The sequence below is a fragment of the Dermochelys coriacea genome, chromosome 2 (assembly GCF_009764565.3).
Source record: "Dermochelys coriacea isolate rDerCor1 chromosome 2, rDerCor1.pri.v4, whole genome shotgun sequence".
NCBI classification, from domain to species: domain Eukaryota; kingdom Metazoa; phylum Chordata; order Testudines; family Dermochelyidae; genus Dermochelys; species Dermochelys coriacea.
In genome coordinates, this window is record NC_050069.1 from 168,708,362 (window position 1) to 168,733,550 (window position 25,189).

At 39.0% G+C, this 25,189-nt stretch overlaps 1 protein-coding gene across 1 annotated transcript in view; it reads right to left on the bottom strand.

The window, feature by feature from the left end:
• ABCA13 (ATP binding cassette subfamily A member 13) overlaps positions 1-25,189 on the bottom strand; it is a 293,932-nt gene that overhangs the window by 218,763 nt on the left and 49,980 nt on the right. Inside the window, 9 exon segments of the mRNA XM_043507121.1 lie at positions 2,219-2,383; positions 6,750-6,944; positions 11,203-11,324; positions 11,949-12,025; positions 13,233-13,405; positions 14,521-14,639; positions 16,707-16,813; positions 17,249-19,057; positions 19,208-23,965. Coding sequence (XP_043363056.1) covers positions 2,219-2,383; positions 6,750-6,944; positions 11,203-11,324; positions 11,949-12,025; positions 13,233-13,405; positions 14,521-14,639; positions 16,707-16,813; positions 17,249-19,057; positions 19,208-23,965 — 7,525 coding nt within the window.

The window sequence follows — 25,189 nt, forward strand, 5'->3', positions numbered from 1 at the left end:
AATTTTTCTCAAATAAATTATCCATTACAAAATATTCCCCCAGTGCACTTTAGAACAGAAAGCAGCTCAGTATTTCAATCACTAGAGTAAAAATCCAGCAGGAAGGCAACACAGGAGAGATGGAAAGTGTCTCAGGATATGCCCCAGGGTTATATTTGCCATTACCCAGGGCTACAAACTTGGCCAGTGTGGATGAGCTGAGAAGTGAACAAAATAATCAAGGGTAAAAGGGCATATACTATAAAGTAGCAGAGCCTACAAAGCCTGAGAATGAATGGAAGATTAAGATAAATAACTTTCCTCCTGGTACATAAAGGAACAAAAGGTCAGTAATGTAGATAGAAGGGCCTTTGAGAAATCACGTGGGTAATTTATTGACAAAAGAGGTAGACCCTGAATTGCTAAAACAATTAAATGATTATTTTTTGCCTCGGTGTTTAGAGGAGAGGCTCGATGGCAGACACAGACATAAATTTCCCAGGGGAAACATTAAAAAAAAAAGCCCTGCAAAATATAAAGATTGTGCTTGAACAAGTAATCAGGAAATTGGAAGATATGAAAAGACACAAAACTTCAGGGTGAGACGGGCTGCAGTCCAGGATGACATAAACAGCAGCAAATGAAAGAGCAAAACTGTGACTAGGTGGCCCCCTCTGCTGTTGCAGGATTCTCTCTGCAGAGTTTTATCAAGCAAGTTTTCTTTCCAAAGATTAACTCTATCAAATCATCAACTTTTTGGAGGTAAGCCCAATACATAATATTTTATTCACAGTTGAGAAGGCCCTGAACCTGCTGTAAATCAGATGAGCTGATGTGAAAAATGATAGAACCAGATCCTTAGCTGATGTAAATCAGTGTAGCTCCCTTTACTTCAATAGAGCTACAATGACTTATACCAGCCAAAGAGCTAGCCCAGAGAGTGGGAGGTTATCAGGTTAGATATATAGACAAATGCCGCATTGGAAAGCAGAGCATTAGAAGAACCAAACCTATAAAACAGCCAGACAAGCTCTGAATAAAAGAAAAGCTTTAAAGGACAAACAGGCAGGCCTGTCTGAGTAACGTTTTGACTTTTTAACTTTGTCATACAAATTAGAGCCTTATGGGAAAAGGTACTTATGGTACTTCATACCACTACTGAAATCGAGCCATGCTGATTTACATCTGCTAAGAATATTGCCCTCTAAGTGGGATTTAAGGAAGCATTGACTATTATACTGTAGTAACAAGCAGGCATACATTACCTACCGATGAGGCATTTTAAAGGTTTGCAATTTTAGGGTCAGGTTCTATCATCTTTACTCTCAGTAACACCTTACGCCTTTCAGTAGTGCCACTGAAAACGATAAGACAACCTGTTGCAATAAGGTATTACTCAATGGGAGAAAGGGTAGCAGAATCTGGTCCTTAGACAGGGGAGTCCTTTATTATGACCCATTATTTATTTTATAATAGCTCCAACATTGTACTAGCCAGCATACATACATGTGGTCAGAGTCCTTGCCACAAAGAGCTTACTTCCTCACTCTGTTTGGAATGTATCATCATCCTCTCCTTACAGACAGGAAATTGAGGCAGAGAGGGATTCAAGTGTCATAGTCAAGGTCACAAAGAAAACACATGGCACAGCTAAGAACTGAAACCAGCAGTCCTGAGTTCAGTGCCTTAACCACAAGACCCTCCTTCCTACCAAGGAGACAATTACCAGTCACTGGGTAAAATCAAGCACCCAACACTATGGATCTATCAACTGCCCATATAATATAATTGGAGAGATGAGTTATGTGATTTACAATAGGTGAACAATTTTCACTATAACGAAGTAGCAGATGGAGAAACGATGCAAGACCAGGGTCAAAGGAATGGCTTTTTATTGAAGAAAAAAAAAAGTTAGTAGTGTGTGCCCCGTTATCTCCATGACACACAGAATAGATGTCATTAATAAACAGCCTGTTGCCGTATCAGTTTAGGCTGTGATCTCAATTAGATAACAAGAGCGGGCAGTATTTGGATGGGAAATCACCAGGAAAACCCTGGGCTGTGGCAGAAATGGGTACTGGTGATAAAAGAGACCATGAAATGTACCAAAACCTGAGTACAACAGGCTCAACTTACCCATTATGCAATACCACCCAACAGTTTATGGGATACATTATGATTTTGCCTAGCATTCCTCCTCATTATTTAGTACCTGACCTTAATGAAGTCACAAACATACCTGTTGAAATGCCGAGATGTCAAGCAGATCAATGCTTTTGAATGCTTGGAGGAACATGGGAAGATTTTCAAGGACACGTTGGCCTTTATTTAAAAGGGAGCTGATGCTAGTGACCACTTCCAACAAGGCATTCAGTAACTTGTTGACCTCAGAAGGTATCATGATCTCGAAGAAGAGAAAAACATGAGGATCAATTAATATAAAATCCACCCTATTCAGACAATATAGAGTTGTGCCCTCACACTGGCTGTGACAAGAATGGGTACTAATGATGAAAGAGACCACAGTCTCCTCACAATTTTCTAAGGATCCTGAACTTTGTCTAAATAAAGTGAGATAAGGTGGGCAAGGTAATGTCTTCTTATTGGACCAAATTCTGTTGGTGAGAGAGACAGACAACAATTACAAAAAGTGTTCTATGGTTAGAACCCCTTAAGTTTAAAACTGAAATATACTGAGCATGTTTCTGCTGTCTAGAAACACAGCTCCCTACTTCAGGCTGATTCCATAGGTGAAACTCTGGCCCCCTTTGACACCAATGGCAGAACTCTCATTGACCTCAATGGAGCCAAGATTTCACAGTGATTTTATTATAGAAGTTTAATATTTAAAAAAAATCACAATATATTCAGTTAGCTGAGCTGCCAATTCAGTAGGTTTTAAAGTCACGTTGAATTGCTATTTCTTAGTCTGCAGGTTCTTCCCTGTCCTCCCTTTATTTTCATCATAATTATTGTCTCATAGCTAGAACACTCAGTTTTATATATTTCATCTCCTCCATGGATCTAAATGCAATTTGTCTTCTGCTTTTACCAGTGAAGATCTTAGTGTGTGGGGGGGGGGGCGCCGCAGGGGGAATGTTTTTATAGGTCACTCTGATGTTACATTAAAGCAAAATTGTTTTAATAAGGTTAGCTGTTCAAGGGAGACAATAAAAAATAGTTGTGTGTTTCCACTGTTTTACATACTCTATTTCTTTCCTCCACCCCTACTTTACTAGTGCATTTTCTGGAATTATGGAAATGTATGGTATGTAAGTTTATCAGCTTTTTGGATTTCATCCTCTTTTGCATATGTTCTTTAAATTACAAACATTCTGGAACATGCTTTATTCAATGAAAACAATTAGCTGATTAAGTCAGAAAAAAATCCCATAAACAAATGAGGAGTAGTTGATGGAAACAGTCAAGTGAACGATGCAGCCCTGTACTAGGAATTCGTTAAAATCAACAAGTCTCAGTGAAAGAGCCATTAGGAGAGTCACTGTTTTGTTCAGGTTGGCCTATTTTTCAAGAAACGACCAAAAGCTCCTCTCCTCACCTTAGTTATGTATACATTCTAGGAACACTTTAGTCTGGCATTTTCAGGAGATTGGTCTGTTTATTACAAATCTGTTGTCACAGTCATCAGTTTAACTATACATGTGTGGCATCGGAAACAAGAATCCAGGATCTCTAGCTTCAAAAACAAATGTTTCTCTCATTTTGAGCTCAAGTAAATACCCTTCAACTACCAGAAATAGGTTTGGCCTTTTCTCATTCTGAAGATCAGCTACCACAAAGGAGTAGAACGCATGCACACTAGCCACCACATATCCCACCCAACACAGGATAATTTTGTTCATAACTGTGTCATCTCAAACTATAAATCCAGATTTCTTCCTGGTTAACCACTCCCAAAGGTATTCACAGAGGCAATTTAGTTTCAGCACCAAATGCTTGGTCTCCCTTCATAATGCAGAAAGCTGTGTACAATGGCAGCACTATGATTTTCCAACCACATACAAGCCTTAAACTTCCTAACTTTGTCTGTAATCCCCAAAAAGCCAGTCTACATGGGCAAAAATTTGCGTTTTTCAATTGAGTTATATTAATTCAGCTGAACCCCATTTCCTCTTAACACCCATGTAGGCATAGTTTAATACCATTAAAATTACGTGAGCTGGTCCCATAGTAGCCACTCAAACGATTTAGAAGTTTAAAATTCTTTGAACATGAACATTAAGAGGTGGGGGGGTGGAATAAAATTAAGCTAACTGGAGCGAGCTAACTAATGTGATAAACACAGCTATCACGTAGACAGACTCAAAGCGAGGAATTTTCTGGACTTGCAGATTCTCTACTACAAGAAGAGAGACTTACAGGTTGAGATAATTGTATTCTTCTTTCATACACAGGAAATGCATTAGTCAGGAAGCAAACTAGTGGAAATTAGCAAGCAGCCTAGGAACGAGGAAAGGAGAGTGAGAAAGGGAAATGTTAAGAAAAGAGAAGTCAAGGAAGGAAGGAAGCAAGCCTGTGGCCCAGACATTTTTGCCACGTTCCTGTTATCCCAGGTCTCAGGCCACAAGCTAGATTGGGGGCAGGGGGATGACACAAAAAGAGTCCCTACTGCTTGCCAAGCCCAGAAGTCCCAGCATTAAAGAGGCAGAATGCCACAGTGAGCTGCCTCTAGGTTGTGGCATAGCTCTCAAAAGCAACAAAAAAGTATCCAGCTCAGTTTCCTCTATAAGTGCAAGTCAACATTGTCACCCAGCCATCTGTCTTTGGACTAATGTCATCCTTACACATGAGAACCCTCTGCTGCAGATATTAGACCACAGCCCATGATATTCTTATCTTGAAGAGATAAGCTATTGTAACATCAAAGGCATATGGAGTAAAATTTTTCAAAAGCACCCAAGTCATTTTGGATACATCTACACAAACCTCAGCAGTGAGCTTCCAAGCTCAGGTCTGCAGAGTCAGGCTCAAACCGCTGTGCTATAAATAGCTGCGCAGACAGCACTTTTAAGTTGCAGCTCAGATTCTGCAGATCACCACCTTCCCTTGACTTCAGACCCCAAGTTCTAGCCTGAGCCATGTCTGCTCAGCTACTTTTGGTGCACTAGCATGGGGATCGCTGCCATGGGCTGTGTAGACATATCCTTAGGAGCCTAAGTCCCACTGGAACTTTGGAGCCTATGTTCCCATAAAACTTAGACTCTTAAGTGACTTAGATGCTTCTGAAAATTTGGACCATGGTACAATCTTACTGCTCCCAAATGATTCTGGGTCCTATTGTGCTCAATCACAGAGTCTGGTGTGAAAAAGAATTTTGATCTGTTCACTTATCTTTTTAATCACAGTATTTGTACATCACAAAAAGTTGTCCCAGTGCTGTTATGCATTGAAGGGGGTGGCCCTGTATTTGTGTAATCCAGAATGAGTTTATTCAGTCCATGCACATAGTTACTGTTACAACTTCCATAACATAGTGAACATTTTTACTTCTAAAACAGAGGCTTTGGAAAATATAAATCTCCAAAGACTAGTCAAGCCAATAAAATACTTACATTGCCCCGTGGTCTTAGATAAGTGACTTGGTAAAAGTAGTATCGGGGGTTACATATTTATTCTCTCTCAAATGATGCTACATGAGATTTGCTCAATCTACAAGTCAAAAGATTATTAATTCTAACTTCCAGCACTACAAACTCAGCCAAAGACCTCAAAACTGAGCTGTGTTTTTATGGCCTCCTAAAGGATCTCCAAAGTTTCTGTTGTAGCATTTAGCTGACAATTTTATTGGCAATTCAGGAGACAGAACATAATCAAAGAACACTCCTGTGGCAGCTACAGCAATTGCTCACATGAAAGACTAATACTAGCAAAGGATTTATGCATTCTTAGCTTCATCCAATTACCAACAGGATTGAGAACGGTATGACCAGCCAGCTTTCCAAGAACCATCAGAACACAGTTTGGGAACTTCTATTTGTTAGGGCTAAACAAGCAAGCTGGAGCCACAAATCAGCTGCAATCTGTTGCCCGAACACTTTGCTAGATGGTGCAGTGTTAATTATAGAGCTGTCTTTTGGGTGAGATACAAGACCAAGTTCTGGATCCCTTGGGTATCTAACAGTCCCATGCAACTTTTTGCAATAGTTGGGGGTGTCTGATCTGGTATCTTGGCTAACCTCCAAGCAATTAAACTTGCATACCAACTCCGTAGTATCAATAGAATAAGCTGTTCCTTACCCCCATTCTTAAACTGTTATGCATCACGGCCCCGGATTAGAACTTCAGGTTCCCTGATTTCCATTTCTGTGCTTAAAATCATACCCTTCATAAGGAGTCACAGAAGCAGAGTTGCCTATGAAACTAGTGATAAAACCCATCCTGAGACGTCAGTCCTGCTACCCTCTGTTGCATTGGTGTGGGAAATGAGGGGAAAGAACATAGGGGCTCCCTAAATCTTCCTTCTCCACCCCCCACAAACAGCAGGGCAGGATCCATCCTGACTGAACTCCCATTGACTTCAGTGAAAGCTGGAGCAGGCCCTCAACATACAGGAGTACATCCTGCTGCAGATCTACTGGTTCCACAATGCTAAGTGAGTGTGCAGGAACTTCAATAAGGATAGTGTTTGGGTTCTACTGGGATAAACATCTAGGAAAACAAAATATATGAGGCAGAACTATGATCAGTAATTGGGTTACTTATCCATCTAGCGCCAAAAAGTTCAGGAAGTAAGTACTTGCTCCTCTTACCTTGTAAATGATATAACGCAAGTTTAAGTTCTCGGTAATCACTGCAATCATGGTATACAAGTCCAGCGCTGGGAGAGAACAAAGTTCCTTCACTGCCATAGAAGTTTTGCCATTTTCAGGAAGTGTCAGCAAGAGACTAAGAATTTCCTCATCACATCTTCCAGCAAAAGCTACTACAAGGGCACTGTAGAGTAACTTTTGTAAAAGTACATGGATTAAAATGTATCCTGCCTGAAATGTATCAAGATTTTTTTTTTTAGAATACACTGTAAATGTGTGTGTCTCATAACATAAATAACTGTATTTATAACAGCTATCAATTGAACTGGAAGACAAAGTTACATATTTGTTAAGATGACATGCTTGCACTTTATACTATATGGGCATCTAAACAGATAAAATACATTTCTCATTACTATTTATTTTTATTTATAAAGATGTTCATCATTCAGTTAACAGGCACCATCCCTTGATCTGGGCAGGCATACTTACAACACTAAAAATTCATAGAAAAAATTTCATATACATTTCATAAAAATATACTTTTTTGTGAAAGCACCTAAAAACCACAACAGGGATTGACATATCAACACAAAATTACTCGGGATCATTAAGTCCAAATCTAATTGTGAAGTGTTACATAGGGATCTTACTAATCTGGGTGACTGGGAGATAAAATGGCACATAAAATTCAATGTTAATAAGTGCAAAATAATGCACATTGGAAAAAATAATCCCAACTCTACATGCACAATGATGGAGTCTAAATTAGCTGGTACCACACAAAAAAGATCTTGGACTCATTTTGGGGAGTTCTCTGAAAACATTCACTCAATGGGCACTGGCCATCAAGAAAGCGAACAGAATCTTAGGAAAGGGATAAATAATAAAACAGAAAATACCATAATGCTACCATGGTATGCCCACACCTCGAATACTTGCATACAGTTCTAGTTGCCCCATCTCAAAAAAAAAAAAGAGGTATTAGAATTCAAAAAGGTGTGGAGAAAGACAATGAAAATAGTCAGGGATACTAACAGATTCCATATAAACAAAGATTAGGACTGTTCAACTGAGAAAAGAGATGAGTAAGGGGGGAAATGATAGAGCTCTATAAAATAATGAATGATATTGAGAAAGTGAATAGGGAAGTGTTATTTACCCCTTCACATATTACAAGAACTAGGGGTCATCTGATGAAATTAATAGACAGCAAGTTTAAAACAAACTCAGCACACACACAACCTGTGGAAATTGTTGCAATGGGATGTGGTGAAGGCCAAAAGTATAACTGGATTCGAAAGAGACTTTGATAGTTCATGACTGGTCCAACAATGGCTATTAGCCGAGATGGTCCGGGACGCAACCCCATACTCCATACATCCCAAAACCTCCAACTGCCAGAAGCTGGAACTGGGCCACTCCATAATTACTCTGTTCTGTTCACTCTCTCTGAAGCATATGGCCCTGGCCACTGTTGGAAGCCAGGATACTTAGCTAGATGGGTCATTGATCTGACCATTATGTTTATCTAATGTATGTCTACACAGCACACTAAGTCAGGGTTTTGACTCAGGCTTGAGCCCAAGTCCCCCTTCCACTTACACACAAATCTGTCTGACTCGGGTCAGCAAGCACTTCAGACCCAGGTCCTAGGATCCTGTTTGGGGCAAGGGGTTCAGAGTCCAAATGCTTCTGTGACTTGGGTCCAAGTCCTGTAATTTTGCAGTGCAAATGCAGCTCAAGCAGCAGACCTGCATCATACAGTCTGCATAGTGCAATAAGGATACATTAAGATGGCTGAGAGACCAAGATCCAGCAACTGTAAACCCAGGTTTACAATGCAGTGTGGACACTCAAACTTGGGCTCCGAAACAACGAGTACACGAGCCCAGAATCCACAGACCTGGGTTTACAATGCAGTGTAGGTACACCCAAAGACCGAGAGAGCTTACACAAATATTTAGAAAATACACATCATATGAACAGACAAATACAGCAATGTGAGGATAGGACAAGAAAACAATAAAAACAGGTGCATTTCTTTAAATTTAGTAGTGAATAATACCATCCAGTAGTACAGAAGACAACTCATCCCTCCACAAATATAGGAGATCAACAACAAATCCTGCCAGCCCAGATACATCACCAAACCCCTCAGACACCTTCCTCCTCTAATGCAAAGGAGAAAAGATAGCTCTTGTATGAGTTCAGAGGAACAACAAATCCAAGGATCTGAGAGACCGAGAAGGAACAGGAGTTCCAGGGTCAAGAGGTCTTTGCTGAACACGGAGCTTGAAACTCCATGTTCACAAGGAGGGAATTGTCCCTGGAGCATCTCTGTTAATTGTATCAATGGTAATGTCACACAGGGACACTTGGAGAGAGATGGTCCCTCAATAAACAGATCCCAAAGTATAGCTGATGAAAAATCATTGATGAAAAATGCAGTTTATTGAAATTATAATATATTGTGGGAAATGTGTCATTTCAACAAAAGTTTCAAAAGGAAAAAGTCAAAAGGGTTCATTTTGACTATTCTTTTCAATTTAGTTTATATATTAAAATGTTACTGCTAAAGATATTTTACTCTTGAATAGATAATATCTATAATTATTATATTTACTATTTTAATATACTATACATGTAAAAATAAATGTTCTACACTATCAAAAACAAGCCATGTTGATTGTTCCAAATCCAACTTTTTAGGAATTTTTGTTTCACAGGATTTTTTTCTCCAAAAATCTTTCATGGAACAGAAATTCTGCTTCCTAACCAGTTCTATCCCAAACCATTTAAGGCTTTCTCCAACAGGTTAAAACCAACCCTATGAACTCTTTCTGGAAATTCAAAAGTAGTGCAGTTTTCTGGGCAATAGTTTTATGCACTGTTCATATAATAGGCCACTCATTAAGTGAGCAGCCAGTCTAGGTTAGATTCAGTTTCTGAATGGCCTTTTAAAATAAAGTACCACAAAGCACATCACTGTAGTCTAGTCTTGAGGTGAGACAAAAGCATGGATAAGTGTAGCAAGGTTAGTATTCATAAAACGTGGTCAAACTACCCCCCACAACTGCAAATAAAAAAATACTTTCATAGCTATGTCCACAACATACCATTTACATAACAGGAGATGCATATATTGCATCTGAAATATATACTTGCATGCTGTGCAAAAGTAAAAATGTATTATGTCCCATATGGATTGGGTGTGTCTACGTATTTTTTTTTACACACACACACACACACACACACACACACACACACACACACACACAAGCAAATGTTTGTATGAACATGCAAATGTGGCATTTGCTTGCATATCAGGGTGTGCCCACAATATTTGCAGACATAAGAGATCACATTTGAAAATTCAGCTCCATAGCATTATTATTTCAAGAGAATAGGGATATAAATTTTACTGTCAAATTCCTCTTTTATTGAATCCTTTCCAGGTATCTTGTCTACATTTACTGTTAACAAAGTAATGAAATAGCAATAATAGCAATTATTAACATTGACAAAGGAACAGAAGCCACCTATAATTAAAGTTAAGCTTGTTGTGTGAAATAATTCAGACTGAGAACTGCCATTCTAGTAGTCAAGTTTTCTACGGACAAAACCTGAAGCTTCCTCTGATTGTGGAGCATCAGTGACATCCAGTGGCTGCTTGATTGATCTGATCAGTGTCAGTCAAGTACCAAAATATCAATTCATTTCCAACACCACACACACACACACACACACACACACACACACACACACGAAAGAATACCTGTAGTTAGCTTCACCCTTTATGATTCATACTGGACAAAGAGTTAATGCTACTCCAAGCTTCAGAGAGGGAATCGGTCACAGTCATCGGAAACAGAGACAATGACATCAAGGCTCTTGGGGGAATAGCACATCATGGAAGCACAAGACAGTGATCTGCTCTCCTCACTACAAACCTGAGACCTATATGGGGTCCAGTACAATTTCCCCATGGAGATTATGGGCTCTCCAGAGTTTCCTGGTGGTAAAAGGACAACCTTTTGTTGATAAAAATGGGTGAAACTCCACTTAACCCAATGGAGCTGTGCCTATTTCCAGAGAATTTGTCCCTGTCCTGCCTCCACCCCATCACCTAAAAGTTGAAACTTTTTGCCCATTATAGGAGAGAATAGGAAATTAACTATTCAGGAAGGTGAAACCTTGAAGTTTCCAGAAGACTCTCCAATGCCACAGGGGGCTGGCTGCTAATATCAGAGGGTTTTCTCATTGGGCTCTTAATGCTTTATTTTGAATTTCCCAAACAAAAACAATCTTGCATATAAAAAAATGGCAAATGAAAACATAGGAGGCCTACATACCTAACAAGTCTTGTTCATTTCTACACCAGCTAAAAGAAGCTGAAAAGCATTTTTATAGGTCAATATGTTAATCCAGCATCCCATTTCTCGCCTTGTACCTTGGATTGTGAGAAATTGGCTTCCAAGAGGGTGTTGACAGTCTCCTCAGAAATATTGACTAAAGAACGAAGTTCCCGAGCCAGCTCAGGAACATTCCGCACACAGTCTTTGATTTTCACATCTGCAATGCAGGAAAACATGGATTGCTGATTTCCCACCACACTGCTTTAATTGGGGGTCACCAGGCAGCCCTCCATTTCCTCACAGATCCATGCTGTGGGGGCAGGAAAGGGCTGAGTGCTGTTTCCAAGGCATGGTATTCTCTTTCCTACCAATCCTAAGGGATTGGAGGGATTCCAGATCCACAGGCAGAGAAGTGGGGCAGGAAGGTTACTCCATTAGAACATACACCATTCCCCACAACTGGTCTGGGAAGAAGGCACCTTAAATTACTAAAGGCAGTTTTCAAGCACTTAATCTGGCTTCTCTCTCTGCAGTTTGGATCTCCCCTTTCAGAATGATTCCAAGAGCATGTGACTGGAGCAGCCCTTAGCAGCCTAGTTTCCATAGAAACTATACTGACCTGGGGCCAGTGGCAACAAGTGGGCCAGGGTGATAATGAGGAGGAACAGACCCCAAATTATTCATAAGATACCAATACAATGTCACCTTGGTACTTTCCCTAAGCAGCATTCTATTTACTTAGTTATGTTTTCTCTCTTGCCTTGTGAACAAATGTACCTCAGTGATCTCCAAAACAGCACTGTAGTTTATGTTAGCTCCTGTAAAGAAACCATGTACTCACCATTTGGCGGACTGAAGTTACTGACAAAAGCTACCACTGGATTTCCTGACAAAGGTGCCTCTAGGATTCCAGCCAACCTGAAATGACAACACTAGTTCTACAAGCAGCCATTTCCAAGTAGTTCATTTTACCATATGTTAAGCCTACTAAGAATAGGTCTTATCATAGACTACTGAAGTAACATTAATTAAGCAAAAGGTTAATTCTAAGGACCAGATTATTCCTGGTTCTTGTACACGTGAGCTGTTAGAGATGGAGAGAGGGGCAACAAGCCTTCCTACTATGCACACACGCTGCCTGGGCAGGGATAATCACACTTATTACCCGTGGTGAGTTATGAGAGGAGATGATTCATGAGATTCTCCGTTATTAAGTTGTATGAAAATAAACCAGATGAAAAAGCACTGGTCTTGCAGTTTCTCATCTCCATGACTTTCAGAAAATGGACTAAAATAGGCAACATGAGTCAATGGTCCAGAGGTACAACAGCTTATGGCCACAGACTCTTCTTAATGGCACTAATGGACTTAAGTCTTTCAGGTAGCTTTTGAAAACATGGTCTGCTGGATGGAAACTGAGAGTACGGTAAAGTATGTAATAAGTGTTACCCTTCTACAGGCAACGGGTTTAAAGAATCTCCAAGGTTTCCAGTACAGTTTCATTTAACCTCTTAGTTAACAACAGTATTTGCTACTCTCTCGGGAGGCTGCGCAGCAGCAATGTATAACGAACAAAATAAAAATCTAAGACGACTTAGGGCTCAATACTGCCATGTGCCAAGCATGCCTGTGAGTTTTTGTGCACGCTCAACTTGAATTGAACTGAATATTTAGCACATTGCAAAAGACACTCAGCACATCATAGGGTCAAGCCTTGGAAAACGGAAGTTAGAGAAGAACCCGGAAAGTGGATGCTTATTTGAACTGTCTGGCGTAGAGGTAAAAGAAAAGAATTTTCAGTCAGGAGTCAAGTCAGTAACTATTGCTGCAGTATTGTTGATACCACTAATGACTACACAGTAACTTTTTTTTTGTTTGAAAACTTACAGCATGTTTTGATAAACAGGGATTTTGATCATCATGGATCAGTGGTACATATTGCCGTTGGGATATCTGACCAATCTCCAATTAACCAGGACCTTAGATTGTTAACCAAACAGTAGGTGAGCATAGGTTATACTGTAATTGTGCAAACTTTTTATGAATATATATGGAACGATCTCACTATGACTAACAAAAGTAATGCATAGCAGAACAACATGGCAGTGAAAACTAAAGGCTTTACGATTGCACGTGTTTCTGGATGTTCTCAAAGGTGAGTTGACATTCACAGCTGCTGTAGGTGGTATTTTGTAATGCTCTCTGGAAGCTCTCCAAGATACTGGACAGCTTCTTGTTTACATATAAACGGTTCCCACACTCCCCTTCATTGGAAGCTGACAACATTGTTTCAATATCCTGCAAAAGATGGCAACCATGGTTAAATTTACATGCTGTGTATTTATTTGCTTGAAATAACAGGCCAAAACTGCTAAATGCTGTGTAGTTTCTGGTTAACTTTGTTTAAATATAAACACAAATCAAAATGTGGATAGATAACAATGATTTATTAAATACCTGCAACCAGGTGCCCCACCCCTTTGCATCATGACATTTGTACTGTTATCGCTGTTTTTCCTTTTATCTAACTATTCTCTGTGAAGCCAGGACAATTCTTTTTGGCCTTTTGTACATGCGCTTTGTGTAGGTGGGTGACTGGTGTTATAGAGACTGGGAGAGAGAGAGGAAAAAAAACCCAAGAGATACATGGTCTCTGAGCAAAATTCTACTCTCTGATTCATTAGATGACTCCCAACTCTGTCTACTCGCCTTACCTATTCAGAACTCCCAAGTACATCAACAAGAGCTCTGAGTAGACCAAGTGCAAAATATCAGAGTGGGGACCCAAAACTGAGGAAAGGAAAACTTTATAGTAAAAAAGCTACATTTAACGTGTTGATGGTGTCTGATGATTTGGTTCTCCTCTCACTGAAGTCAATGGCAAAACTCTCATTGACTTCAGTGGAGCAAGACTGAGCACTGAATGAGGCTCTAAATGCTACATTGTTGGTCTTCTGATTACGAGTTTTGCCAAACTTCAGAACTGTTGTAGATACACAGATCAATCTCTCTTGGCAAGCACAGTTAATATGTACTCTGGGTATTATTTTAGCCCAGATGCTTCTGGCTGGGAGTTGATTTGTATTTTGTTTGGATTTTTCCCTTGTCCTTCTAAATTTTTAGTGCTGTGAAAGCACCTGCAATACCAATTGCTGTTTGGTACCCAATGGCAATCTAGTTATTCTGTTTATGGCTTTCAACACTTGTCAGCATATATTATGTGATTCACTCTGGGTATCACTATCAAGTGTTGCAGAACAACATCCCATAAAAACCCTGATTATACACAAGCATGGTAATTGATTTTTCAGGCAGTAGAAAAAAAAAGAAGGAAAATACTTATGGAGTAATTTTCCAGTGTGAAATTTAAAGCATGACAAAAGGATGTTGGCAGGATTAGAAATTGCTCAAACCTGATACTGCTCATGAACCAAATTGATTCCTTCAATGGCAGAAAGGAGGAAACACCTTGTTAGGTCATCCTTACAGTTCGTAAAAGCACTGAGAAGGTTGCTGATGACAGTAGGGTTGTCTGTAAGAGAAAACACACAGGCTGAATCAGTGAAAAAAATCACTTTAAACATGATTCCCTGTCAGAAGTGCTGACAGCATTGAGAAGGGTTAGGAATGAAGAAAGAAGTTTTAAAAGTAAGGGCAGGAAAATATTGTGTGGTGCACAACTGTTAAGTATTATTTCTAGATATAGTCATTGCACAGGCTACATGGGAGAAAAGGGTATATTACCCTTACACCAACTGTATGGTGGTCCTACACCATCCTGAGCAATTCCCAAAGGCAATCAGGCCTGGTGCAGAACCAGAGCTGAAGGACTTAGTGATGGTTTCATAAAAGCAGTCTGGAGTTTTAAGTGTACTTAAGCCCTCCAATGATTCCTCCATCTCTGTCTCATCTAACATAAGATACTTGTCTTCACTTTCAAGGCCATTCACAGTCAGTCCCCACCCTATAATTTTTATTTTGCCATCAAGCTGGCAATCTTTGTCTCTGATTGGTCCCATTATGCCAACCTCCACTGCCCAGCTATAATATTTTCAAGAAAGCATCTTTGTGCTTCCTTCCATGATGCCCCTTGTGCTTGGAAGAAGCTCCCTGTAAACATCTGCTATGCGCTACCTTATTATCCTCCTTCAAATCCCTCCTCAAAACTCTCCTTTGCTGTGATGCTTACAAAAAACTGGAGAAAGGTTAGGCCACTGGTGAGATAAGACCACTGTCCATCATGCTGACCAATACCGTCTCACTGTTTATTTGTACTCCCCACATCTGTCTGTATCCACCTGGTGTCTCTTATCTCATATTTAGACTACAAGTTCTTTGGTGCAGAGACCATCTTTTTGTTCTCTGTTTGTACAGCACCTAGCACAGTGGGGTTCTGATCCATGATTGGGCTCCTAGGTGTTATGATCATACAAATAATTAATGATATTTTTCACTCTGAGCAGCTCTATGGGACCCTCATCACCCTGTTTCCCTATGGTGAGACTTTAAGGTTACTGTATCCCCAGGGCAGCAGTAACCCCCACAACACAGTTGCAAGTGGAGGGAAGGGCCAGTATGTTGGATGCTTTGCATGAAAGGAGTCTTCCATCATTCCTACCTGATCTCCTGGAGGGGCAATCTTTACACAAATGGTACGCCATCATATCCAGAGCAAACAGCTCCATTCCATTACCTTCAGTAGGTTTGTACATGTGACAGTGAGGAGAGAATTTGGCCCTACAACCCTATGGTTAACAGAACAAAATCCAGCTGCCTCACAGAGCTGGATTGGTCCACCAGTTAACAGGAAAAAAGAAACTAATAAAAATTCATTCCTGTCATTAAATCTTCAGACCTTACACTGAATACACATAGGAAAGAAATGGTGGGCCAATTTTATCCAGTCACTTTTCAGAGCAGTAGTTTTAAATTCAGATTCATTCAAAACCAGCAGGGCAAATTTAGGTGACTAGTTGAGCTAGGCAACTCTGCAGAAAATGAGCATGTCTGATTACCTTTTGTGTATCTTACACAGAGTTCTGTGTGGTTTCACTTGACTCAGAAGACTTAAAGTAACCAAATACTACAAAGATTGAGACACACAAACAGGTGTCTAAATGTTAGATTCCTAAACCCCTATGTAAGCCCTAAATAAGTGACCTGATTTTCAGAGGTCAGTGGGCTCTTCTGGGCGCTCAGTACATCTGAAAACCAGAAACTTATTTATGGGTGGAATTTTCAAAACCACTCAATATTGGCTTAACTCTGTTCTCATTACGAGTTTTACTCCATTAGGTGTTTGGAGCAGAGTTAGGCCAACACTGACCACTTCTGAAAATCCACCCCCAGCCCAATCCAGGGAGCCTAAATATGGATTTAGGAATCTAACTTAAGGCATCCATTTGTGTGGCATTTTGTTATACTAGGCCTTCTGAGTCAAATTGTTTTCAGGTGCCTCTCAACTTCATTCTGAGGCTTGAGACCATCTAAATGAACTTATCGCTATTACACATGAATGCCCTGAGCACAGTCTTAGCAACACAGCAACAACATGAATAATGAACCCATCTTGCTCATAGTTATTATTACAGCAACCAACCTGAAAGGATTGTAAATACAGTCAAAGCCATAATCTGCACCTTCTGTAGCAGCTGGGCATTAGCAGGGCTTAAATGCTTCTGGAAACCCTGGCACATCTCAGAGACTCTAAGGAAAAATAATAGGATACCATCACTTTTATGATAACAGAATCAGAGAATGGCTTCAAGAAAGCCCGCACACACTATTACAAAGATCAGCGGGCCTGATTCTCATTGCAGTTACACATCACTCCTGATTTACAACAATGCGAACTAGATCAGAATCATGCCAAGGGGTGGTGGCACTCCTTCTTCAGATGTTAGTAGGAAGGTTAAGTCTTTAAATGCTAACTACTTTTCTTGTGTTGGCTATAGATTGTTTCCCCTGGCCCCTTTCCTTCATCTCATTTCTAAAACAATTCAATCTCAATATAAATCGGTCTGATTTTCAGAGATGCTGAGCACCTCACTTTGACTTGACTGCCAGCAGCGTTCAGCAACTCTGAACAAAAATCAGACCTGGACAATGATTTTAAAAATAAGCCAACCTTCCAATATTTACCTTTGTTCTTTTAGTGGGCCTTGTCGCCAATACTCAGCCAAGTGAACCAACTGTCTGGCATACTTTTCATATGATGATAAAGGTTTGAAAATCAAGTCAAAGTCATGCATCATCCTTAGTATGCCATTTTCCAACTGGGCCATGTCAGCTACACCAGAAGTTCTATTAGCAAAGAACACCATAACTGTTTGGAGTAAGGCTTGTGTGGAATTCACTTGCTGATCAGCACTTAAATGCAGCAACTCTATCCAAGGAATAGTTCTATTTAATGAGTCCTCAATAATTGTTTCCCAGATATGTGGTTCCTTCTGCTGGTAAGTTATATTTTGGTTCATAAGGCTGGCAAAAAGTGACCACAGGTTGAAGCTTCCTCCAGAAACATTCTTCATTAACATGAATGATTCCATAGTGACTTCTAAAACTTTAAGAAAGTCATCTTGGTTGTCTGCATACGTCAGCAGCAGATTTAAGTCATGTTCATTTAAGTGATTTTTCCAGAAAGCTCCCAGAAAGAGATCAGCTATAGCTCTGATAGAAGCTTTAATTGCTGTAATGTTTCCTTTGCCCAAATAAGTAATCATCTCCTGAATTCCCTCCCATTTTTCTTCATTTATTGGATCATGAGTAAAATTCAGTCTAGAAGTTAAATGTATTTCACTAATAATATCATTAATGGGTATAAAAAAATCAAGAAGATCTTCTATTAGACTGGCAGTATCATCAGATGAGTTTATGCTTGCTCTGGTAACAATTGCAACAAGTTTTTCCAATTCTGCAGAATAATTCTGCCCATTTGCTAAAAACTCAGCAATTTCAACTCCAATATCATTTAAACCATTGAGTTTGCTCAGATTTGTGACCAGTCTGGTTGATATGTTTGCAGTTCCAGAGCCATATGATCTGGAAAGCTTATCTCGAATAGACAAGTACGTCAAATCAAGAAATGCTTTCCCCAAATCTGCCACTTGATGGTGGTTTGAAAGCAGAAACTCTGCAGTCTCAGTTTCAGTTAACTCTTCTATTGCATCATGAACAGCTCTTTGGAGGTCTGAATAGATCATCTCACTGTAGTCTAAGTTTTCCATCACATTTGAGTTGATAGATAGTTCCAAAAAGTTAGCTACCTTTTCTGAAGCTTTCTTGGACAACGTCAAAAACTTAACGATGGCTTCTACTATTTTTGCTGACTGTACAAATTCATTGCTTTCCCACAACCATGAGCACAAATCAACAGCAAGCTCTGGAAAGGGGTTGTTAGTATAGTTAGCTCCACTGCTCCACAAGATGAGATCAAGTAATGTCTCTGTAGTTTCTATTATCTGCCTATTTTTCAAAGGAAACACCTTATCCACAGAGGCCAACAGTTCTGTTAAATTAGCAAGTACCATTTCTCGAAAAGTAGGATAGCTCACTAGGAAATCCTTGAAATGGTTGTTAAAAAAATTCATGAGGTTTCCCATTTCTGCAGAAGTTTGCCGCATAAATTGAAGAGTTCTAGAAAGATCTCTAATCAGCTGGGCAAAGTCCCCAGTATTACTTGTATTAAACAACACGTGATTCACAAAAGTAAACAGTTCAAAGTTACTTCTGCTGCCATTTTTTACAGAAAAATCTTTAAACAGAACATTAAACAAATCCCTCATAAACTTAAGTCCTTTTGCACTCTCAAAATGAAATGTCCCATTTTCGGATATGGCTGCATCCTTGATTAGGTCATACATATTTTCTTTCAACCCATCAACTTCTTCCTTTAGATTAACAGACTGATCCAAGTTTAGTGGAGTTCCAATACCATCTTTGGGGAACATCCTGCAACAGAAATATTGCTGATTGGGATGATGCAAATTATTGTTACTGTAAGACTATTTTAGGAAAATGTAGGAAAATATGGAGTATTACCACATTTAGCCCTGTCTCTAAATGTATTTGGATACAAGGTTAATAGACAAACACACTCACCTCATTTCTGCAATTATATCCTTATGTAAGTTTTTTAATAAGACAAACATTTTGTTGCTATAATGTCCTCCAAAAGATGGAAAGATTATCTGTAAAAACTCTTTTATCATCTCCATTGTCCTGTTTTGGAATGAGGCGATCTGTTTTCCATAATTTTCATATTGTGCATCATCAAAAAACAAATCAATGAAGTCCATTATCTGAAGGTCTGTATCATTTATGTTCAGTACTTCTTCTTCAGTAGTGAGGTCAGAGATCATGTTAAGCAGACTGTTCTGTAAAATCATATGAGCAACATGAACGTTATTCAGCTTTTCCCCACTAAGAAGATCAGTAACCAATGAAATATCAATGTGATCTTCTTTAGAGCCATTTCTGAAGAGCTCCAAAAATTCAGTGATACCTTTGATAATCAGAACTATGTCATCAGAGGACTTTTCATTGGCCATAAGGACAACTAGTGCATTTATTATTCTAGAGAAATTTTTATTAGTGTACTCGTGTAGCCAGTCAATTGCAACTTCTTGAAAGTCCTCAGGGCTTCTTAGTAGAGTTTCTAGAGAAGATGAATTAAACTGTTTCAATAAACGAGCAAGTGCCAATGAAGAATTTTTTCTGGCTGCTGCACTTAGTAATTGAACTTCTTTGTCTATCACAGAAAGTAAGTTCGGAACACTAAAATTGACTAATAAATCTTGTATGCCTCTCTCAAGCCAAAGGGCCTCGAAGTTACCAATCAAACTATTATTTCTACTCAAAGCTGATAATGCTGTAAGCACCATGTAGGTTTGGTTTCCAACAGGAGACAGTGTGAGAAAAGGCTGGGCTGCAGAAAGAAAATAAGATAGGACATCTTCATTATTCAGCACTCCAAGTATTTCATTGGCCATACTTTTTAAGTGAGTAAGAAGAGTCTTTATAACAGATATTCCAGTGCTTCTATCCAAGTTTAGGGCATGATACAGATCTGCTAACTGTTCAAAAATAGCTTTGGCTATTGCCATCTCTGTTGATGTCATGTTGTTTAGTGCTTCTATGAGCTGTAAAGCAGCTTGTCTCTTCGGTGTAGAAGAGCAATAGACTGCGATGGTACTACTATTTCCAAAAGCCATAACATATACTGATAGTTTATTCCAAAATCCCAGTAGCTGTTTCAGAGCCAAACTATTTATGTTGTGGATCTCAGAAAGCTTCAGAAGAATGGAGTTCCACTCTTTGAGCTGATGAAAGAAGCAACTGATCTCCCTCTGATAATCTTCATTAGAACATAGGGCACGTCCCCCTGGAGTTGTCAGCTGGAACTGCTCAAGTACATCAGCAATTGTGTTGTAAATAGATGAAAAATTTGTGTGTGCATTTAAGTTACAAGTCCTTAAAGCTGGGTCATTCTGAGGTGTTTCCATGGTGAGGTTCCAGCAGATAACTGCAGTCAGACAATTCAAAGCCCTTGCAGATTCCTGAGGCATATCAGCTACTACCTCCAGTAACTCTAGAAGGCGATCTACTTTATTGGATAAATCTTCCTTGGTACATATTGACATGTTTGCTTCCTGAGTTGATGTGAAAGTGTATACTTCTATTAGGGTATCTGTGATGTTTTTGTGAGCCAATCGCTGTATAAGACTGATAGCATCAGGAAGAAAGTAAAGCACCTGTAATATATCATCAAGCTCAATCTCTTTAAATAATTGAGTCATTTGCCATAAGTTGGTCAAGTTCCAAGAACATGAATTGTTCTCAAAGGAATCTAACCAGCCTGTCAACTTGTCCAGAACAGAATTCTCAATGTACACAGTTTTGATCTTTTTAAAGAAATGATGCAGGCTTTTTTGGATTTGTTTGTGTTGATCTATTAAGAATTCTAGATCTTCATTCTCAGTGTTTTTCACCAAAGTTGCCATATGCTTTGGAAACCCTTTATCACCTGATCGTATCAGAGAATTGGTAAGGTTATAAGACTTTAAGGTGTTTAGTGCCTTCTTTACTAGTTCCACATTGAGGTCTGCTGCTTTCATCCAGGTATTCAGAGTTATGTTTTGCAAACTTTGCATATTGTGAGGCAAGTTTGACATAAAGTAACTAATTAGATGTTGAAAGGACTTCTTTAGGAAGCTCATATTTTTGTCTTGTGGAAGAGCTTCAAATGCATTTAGAAAATTTACAGTGTCCAGAGGAGATGAGCTATTTTGTAGGGTTTCAGAAGTTATATTCTTCAGAAAAAAATGAATTCCTCTCAAAAGTGCTACTGAAGAAGGCTGGAGACTCTGAGTCAAATTAAGGACTTCCCTTGAATTCTTGATGGCTCCAGTGATTAATTTAGTGAAATACACCTGTTCTGAGTCAGATGTATATGGTAAGAATCTCATTAAGACTTTGACAATTGACTGAATTTGGCCCCTTGACACATTCAAGAGAGTAAAGATAAAGTCATGGGTCTGTCCATCATCTTTTGCAGAAAATGTAGGAAGAACTTTTAAAATGTTTGCTAGAATGCTGAAACAAACATCCACACAATGTGCATCAGAACCATTCAGTAAGCATGGAGGTTCTATGAGGTTAAAAGTCATGTTAACAATATCCAGGGTATTCTTTAAGCTAGTATCAGTCTCATTAATGCTTCCCAGAAACGTCAACAAAAATAAAACATGTTTTGCATTCTCAAGGTGGGAGTAAGTGATGTATTTCTCACTGAGGCTACTGATAATATGTATCCATCTATTACAACCCTCTACTACATTCACTATGTTATCCGAGGTTAGAAGAGGATTAAGATGAGACAGAACACTTATCTGTGAAACATTTTTCTCTTTCAAAATATCTTCCAAAACTAACTTGGTAACATTCTGGAAAATGATCACACAAGATAATAGATATTGATCTTGGGATATATTTTTAAGGAATCCAGCAGTCTCTCTTAGGTCAGTGAGAACAGTTCCAAATTCTTCCACAGAAAGTGTTAGAATATCTGAAAGTGAATACCCATTGAAATCTACATGTGTATCTCTATATCCCACTTTAGAACTCAATGGAAAGAAAACATCAAACCAGGAATCCAAAAACTCCCTGCTAACGTTAACCTTCAATAGAGATTTCTGCAATTTGACAGTCTCATTTTCCATTGTTTGAAAAGCTTCCTCTAAATTCTCTCTTTTAATTGAGCTGATAACATCAATTATGTTGCTAAGTTTACTTATGAGACCACTTAGAGTTTCAAAGTCTTTCCATTCATTTAAGTTATAAGCTTCTGTTACTATTTTCAGTAGATGTATTGCTGATGTAGTTTCAGCACTGATTGTAAATGTTGTATTGCACAGTTCAGCATGGGTTATATTTTCAAGGCCTTCAGAAAGGTGGTTCAGCCCATTCTGAAGATAACTGAAAAAATTTAAATCCAACCCTAGTATTTCAGACATTTCTTCCAAAATCTCTGTCCACATCTGAAGCCAGGTAGCGGTGCAATGCATGGCAAAAGGCACATTTACCTCACTTTTGAAATTTGATGTATTTGACAGAACTCTGACCAATGGGAGTACAAGTGAGTTGTGAACATCTCCTGTTTGCTTCACAGAAAGAATGCTAGGTGTACACCAATCAGCACATTCATTATTTAACAAGCTTTCTGCTGAGATGTCAAAAAGTTGTTTCAAATACTGAAAGGCAGTTGTATGAAGCTCTGTGTCTGTAAATATAGTTTTAAGGTTGCCCAGAGTAATGTATACCATTTCTATCTCTTGTTCCCCTTTCTGTGCTAGGGACTGGGCCTGGAGCTCTACGTAGTTGTAAACTGTTGCTAACTTTTCACAGAGAGGTTTCTGGGTGAGACCCTGGAGGAGATGTATAGCTTCAGCCAGAAAGTCAAAAACCTCACTCATGTTTTGGAAATCATGTTGAATTAGAGTAGATGAAATGTCTTCTGAGATCTTCTGAAAGAATGTTAGCACAGAATTATTGCTCTGGGTACTTAACTGATCAATGTTTTGGTAGACAAAGAAAAGCATTTGAATAAGTGAGGCTGCATTACTGTCCCCTACCTCTGGGATGTTTTGGTAGAAATCAGACACAATTTTCCCTATGTCTTGTACTTTGGATACAGAAGTTGTATTTGAGACTAGAACAGAAGAGACATTTCTCAGAGCATGAATGGTGCTGAGAGCAGCAGTGAAATGTTCTTGAGTCAACACTCGAACCTCATAGAGATTCCTTATGAATTTTTCACTGAAGTTGTTTACATAATCTATGTCAAGAAAAGTGAATTCAGGCCACTCTGTAAGGATTTTCTGGAAGAATTGCAAACTTTTATTAAGGACTTTTTGATTTTCCTGAAGCGAAGATATTCTAATTTTAGATAAGAACATCTGCAGCATCTCTATTGCTTCCACTGGACTTCTAAACATCCTATGGTCATGCTGATCCAAGACCTTTTTTACTACTTGCCAAAATACTTCCAGCTGCTCACTCTGCCAGAGCATTGTAAGAAGTTGATAATTCTCTAGTAGTTCATTATTGAGTTCAGAAAATATATGAACATCTGTAGCATCGGTCTTCATATTGGCAGAACTGTTAAGCCACATAATTGCATTAGTCAAGGCTATTTCTGTTATGGACTGGAAGTCTTGGAGGCTTGAGGAGGCTGAAGAACCAGGCATCAACATTTCTTGTATGAATTCTGCAAGTTGTAGAATGAAGACCAACTCCTGCTCCTCAAGAACCGTTATGTTCTTTTCCCTCTTCAAAAGCTCTTTGACAGATGTCAAGATCCTGTAACATTAATTGAGATTTTTTTCAAATTAGTTACCTATAGGAAAGTTACATCCCAAACCCGTTAAATGTAATGGTTTATCATACATTAGAACATAGCTATACTTACATCTTAAAATTGTATTTGTAAAGTGTATTTCATATATACAAAGCACATTTTGCTCAATAATGAAACAATTAACACACCAGAATTGTAATATTTTAACTGACAATCACAACCTATTTTGTGAAGCATGAAAAAAAGGCATGAAAAAAACAGTGATTAGAAAGTCACAACACATAAATCCTCTAAATACAGTTGAGGCTAGGTGGCTGTGTTAAGAACACCTACTTCTACTGGCAAAGTTGGCATAGTCAAACATCTGCAGTTCAAGGAACTTGTATATTCTGCTGATGAAGCTAGCAATGCCTTGAAGCTCTACAGATTGAATAGCTTGATATCAAGGAACTTACAAGTACAACAGATAGAAAAATGTGTTTTATTTTCCACACTTCTAGAAGTGAAAGTGAAATTTTTCAAGGTTTTTGCCAAAAAACAAAAAAACAAAAATCTTCCCCCCCCCCCCCCCCAACAACTGAAAGCCAATAAATGTTTGGTTTTAGGTTTTTCAACAAACTCTTGAAAAATATCCATTTTGTCAAACCCATTTTTCAATGAACATAAGTTTTGACCAAAAAAAAGACCAGTTCTTCTTACAAGTTGGTTAAAAAGAGCTAAGCTTTGGACTCAACAAACAAGGAATGTTGGGATCAGAGGGCCTCAAGACATGGAGCTCCAACTCAAGAAACTTATAAATTCCATGAACAGAGCCTATAGAAATTATATGGTTTCCATACCAGAGTAGCTACACCACACCAGACACCAGTTTCTACGTACCTGTTTTACAGTCACAATGCCCATTTCTCACCTTGCTTTACTGACATTTTTATCCAGCTGGACAAGTGCATTTGTTCCTGTGTGGCTGATAATGTGAGGCTGTATGGCTGATCATGCTCCCAATGAATTGAATGGCAAAACTCTCTTACTGTCTTCAATGGGAGCAGAATTCAGCCTTATTACTATGCATATAACAAAACAGACCATGTATCATCACTTTTAAGCAAACTCTTCATTCAAATCATTAGGGAGTCCTCCTTAACCACCAAGGGTACAACACAGGCCACGGGATGAGCAATGTGGTTCAGTTGTGGAAGCAGCCTTAAATTCTAGAATGTACATACTAC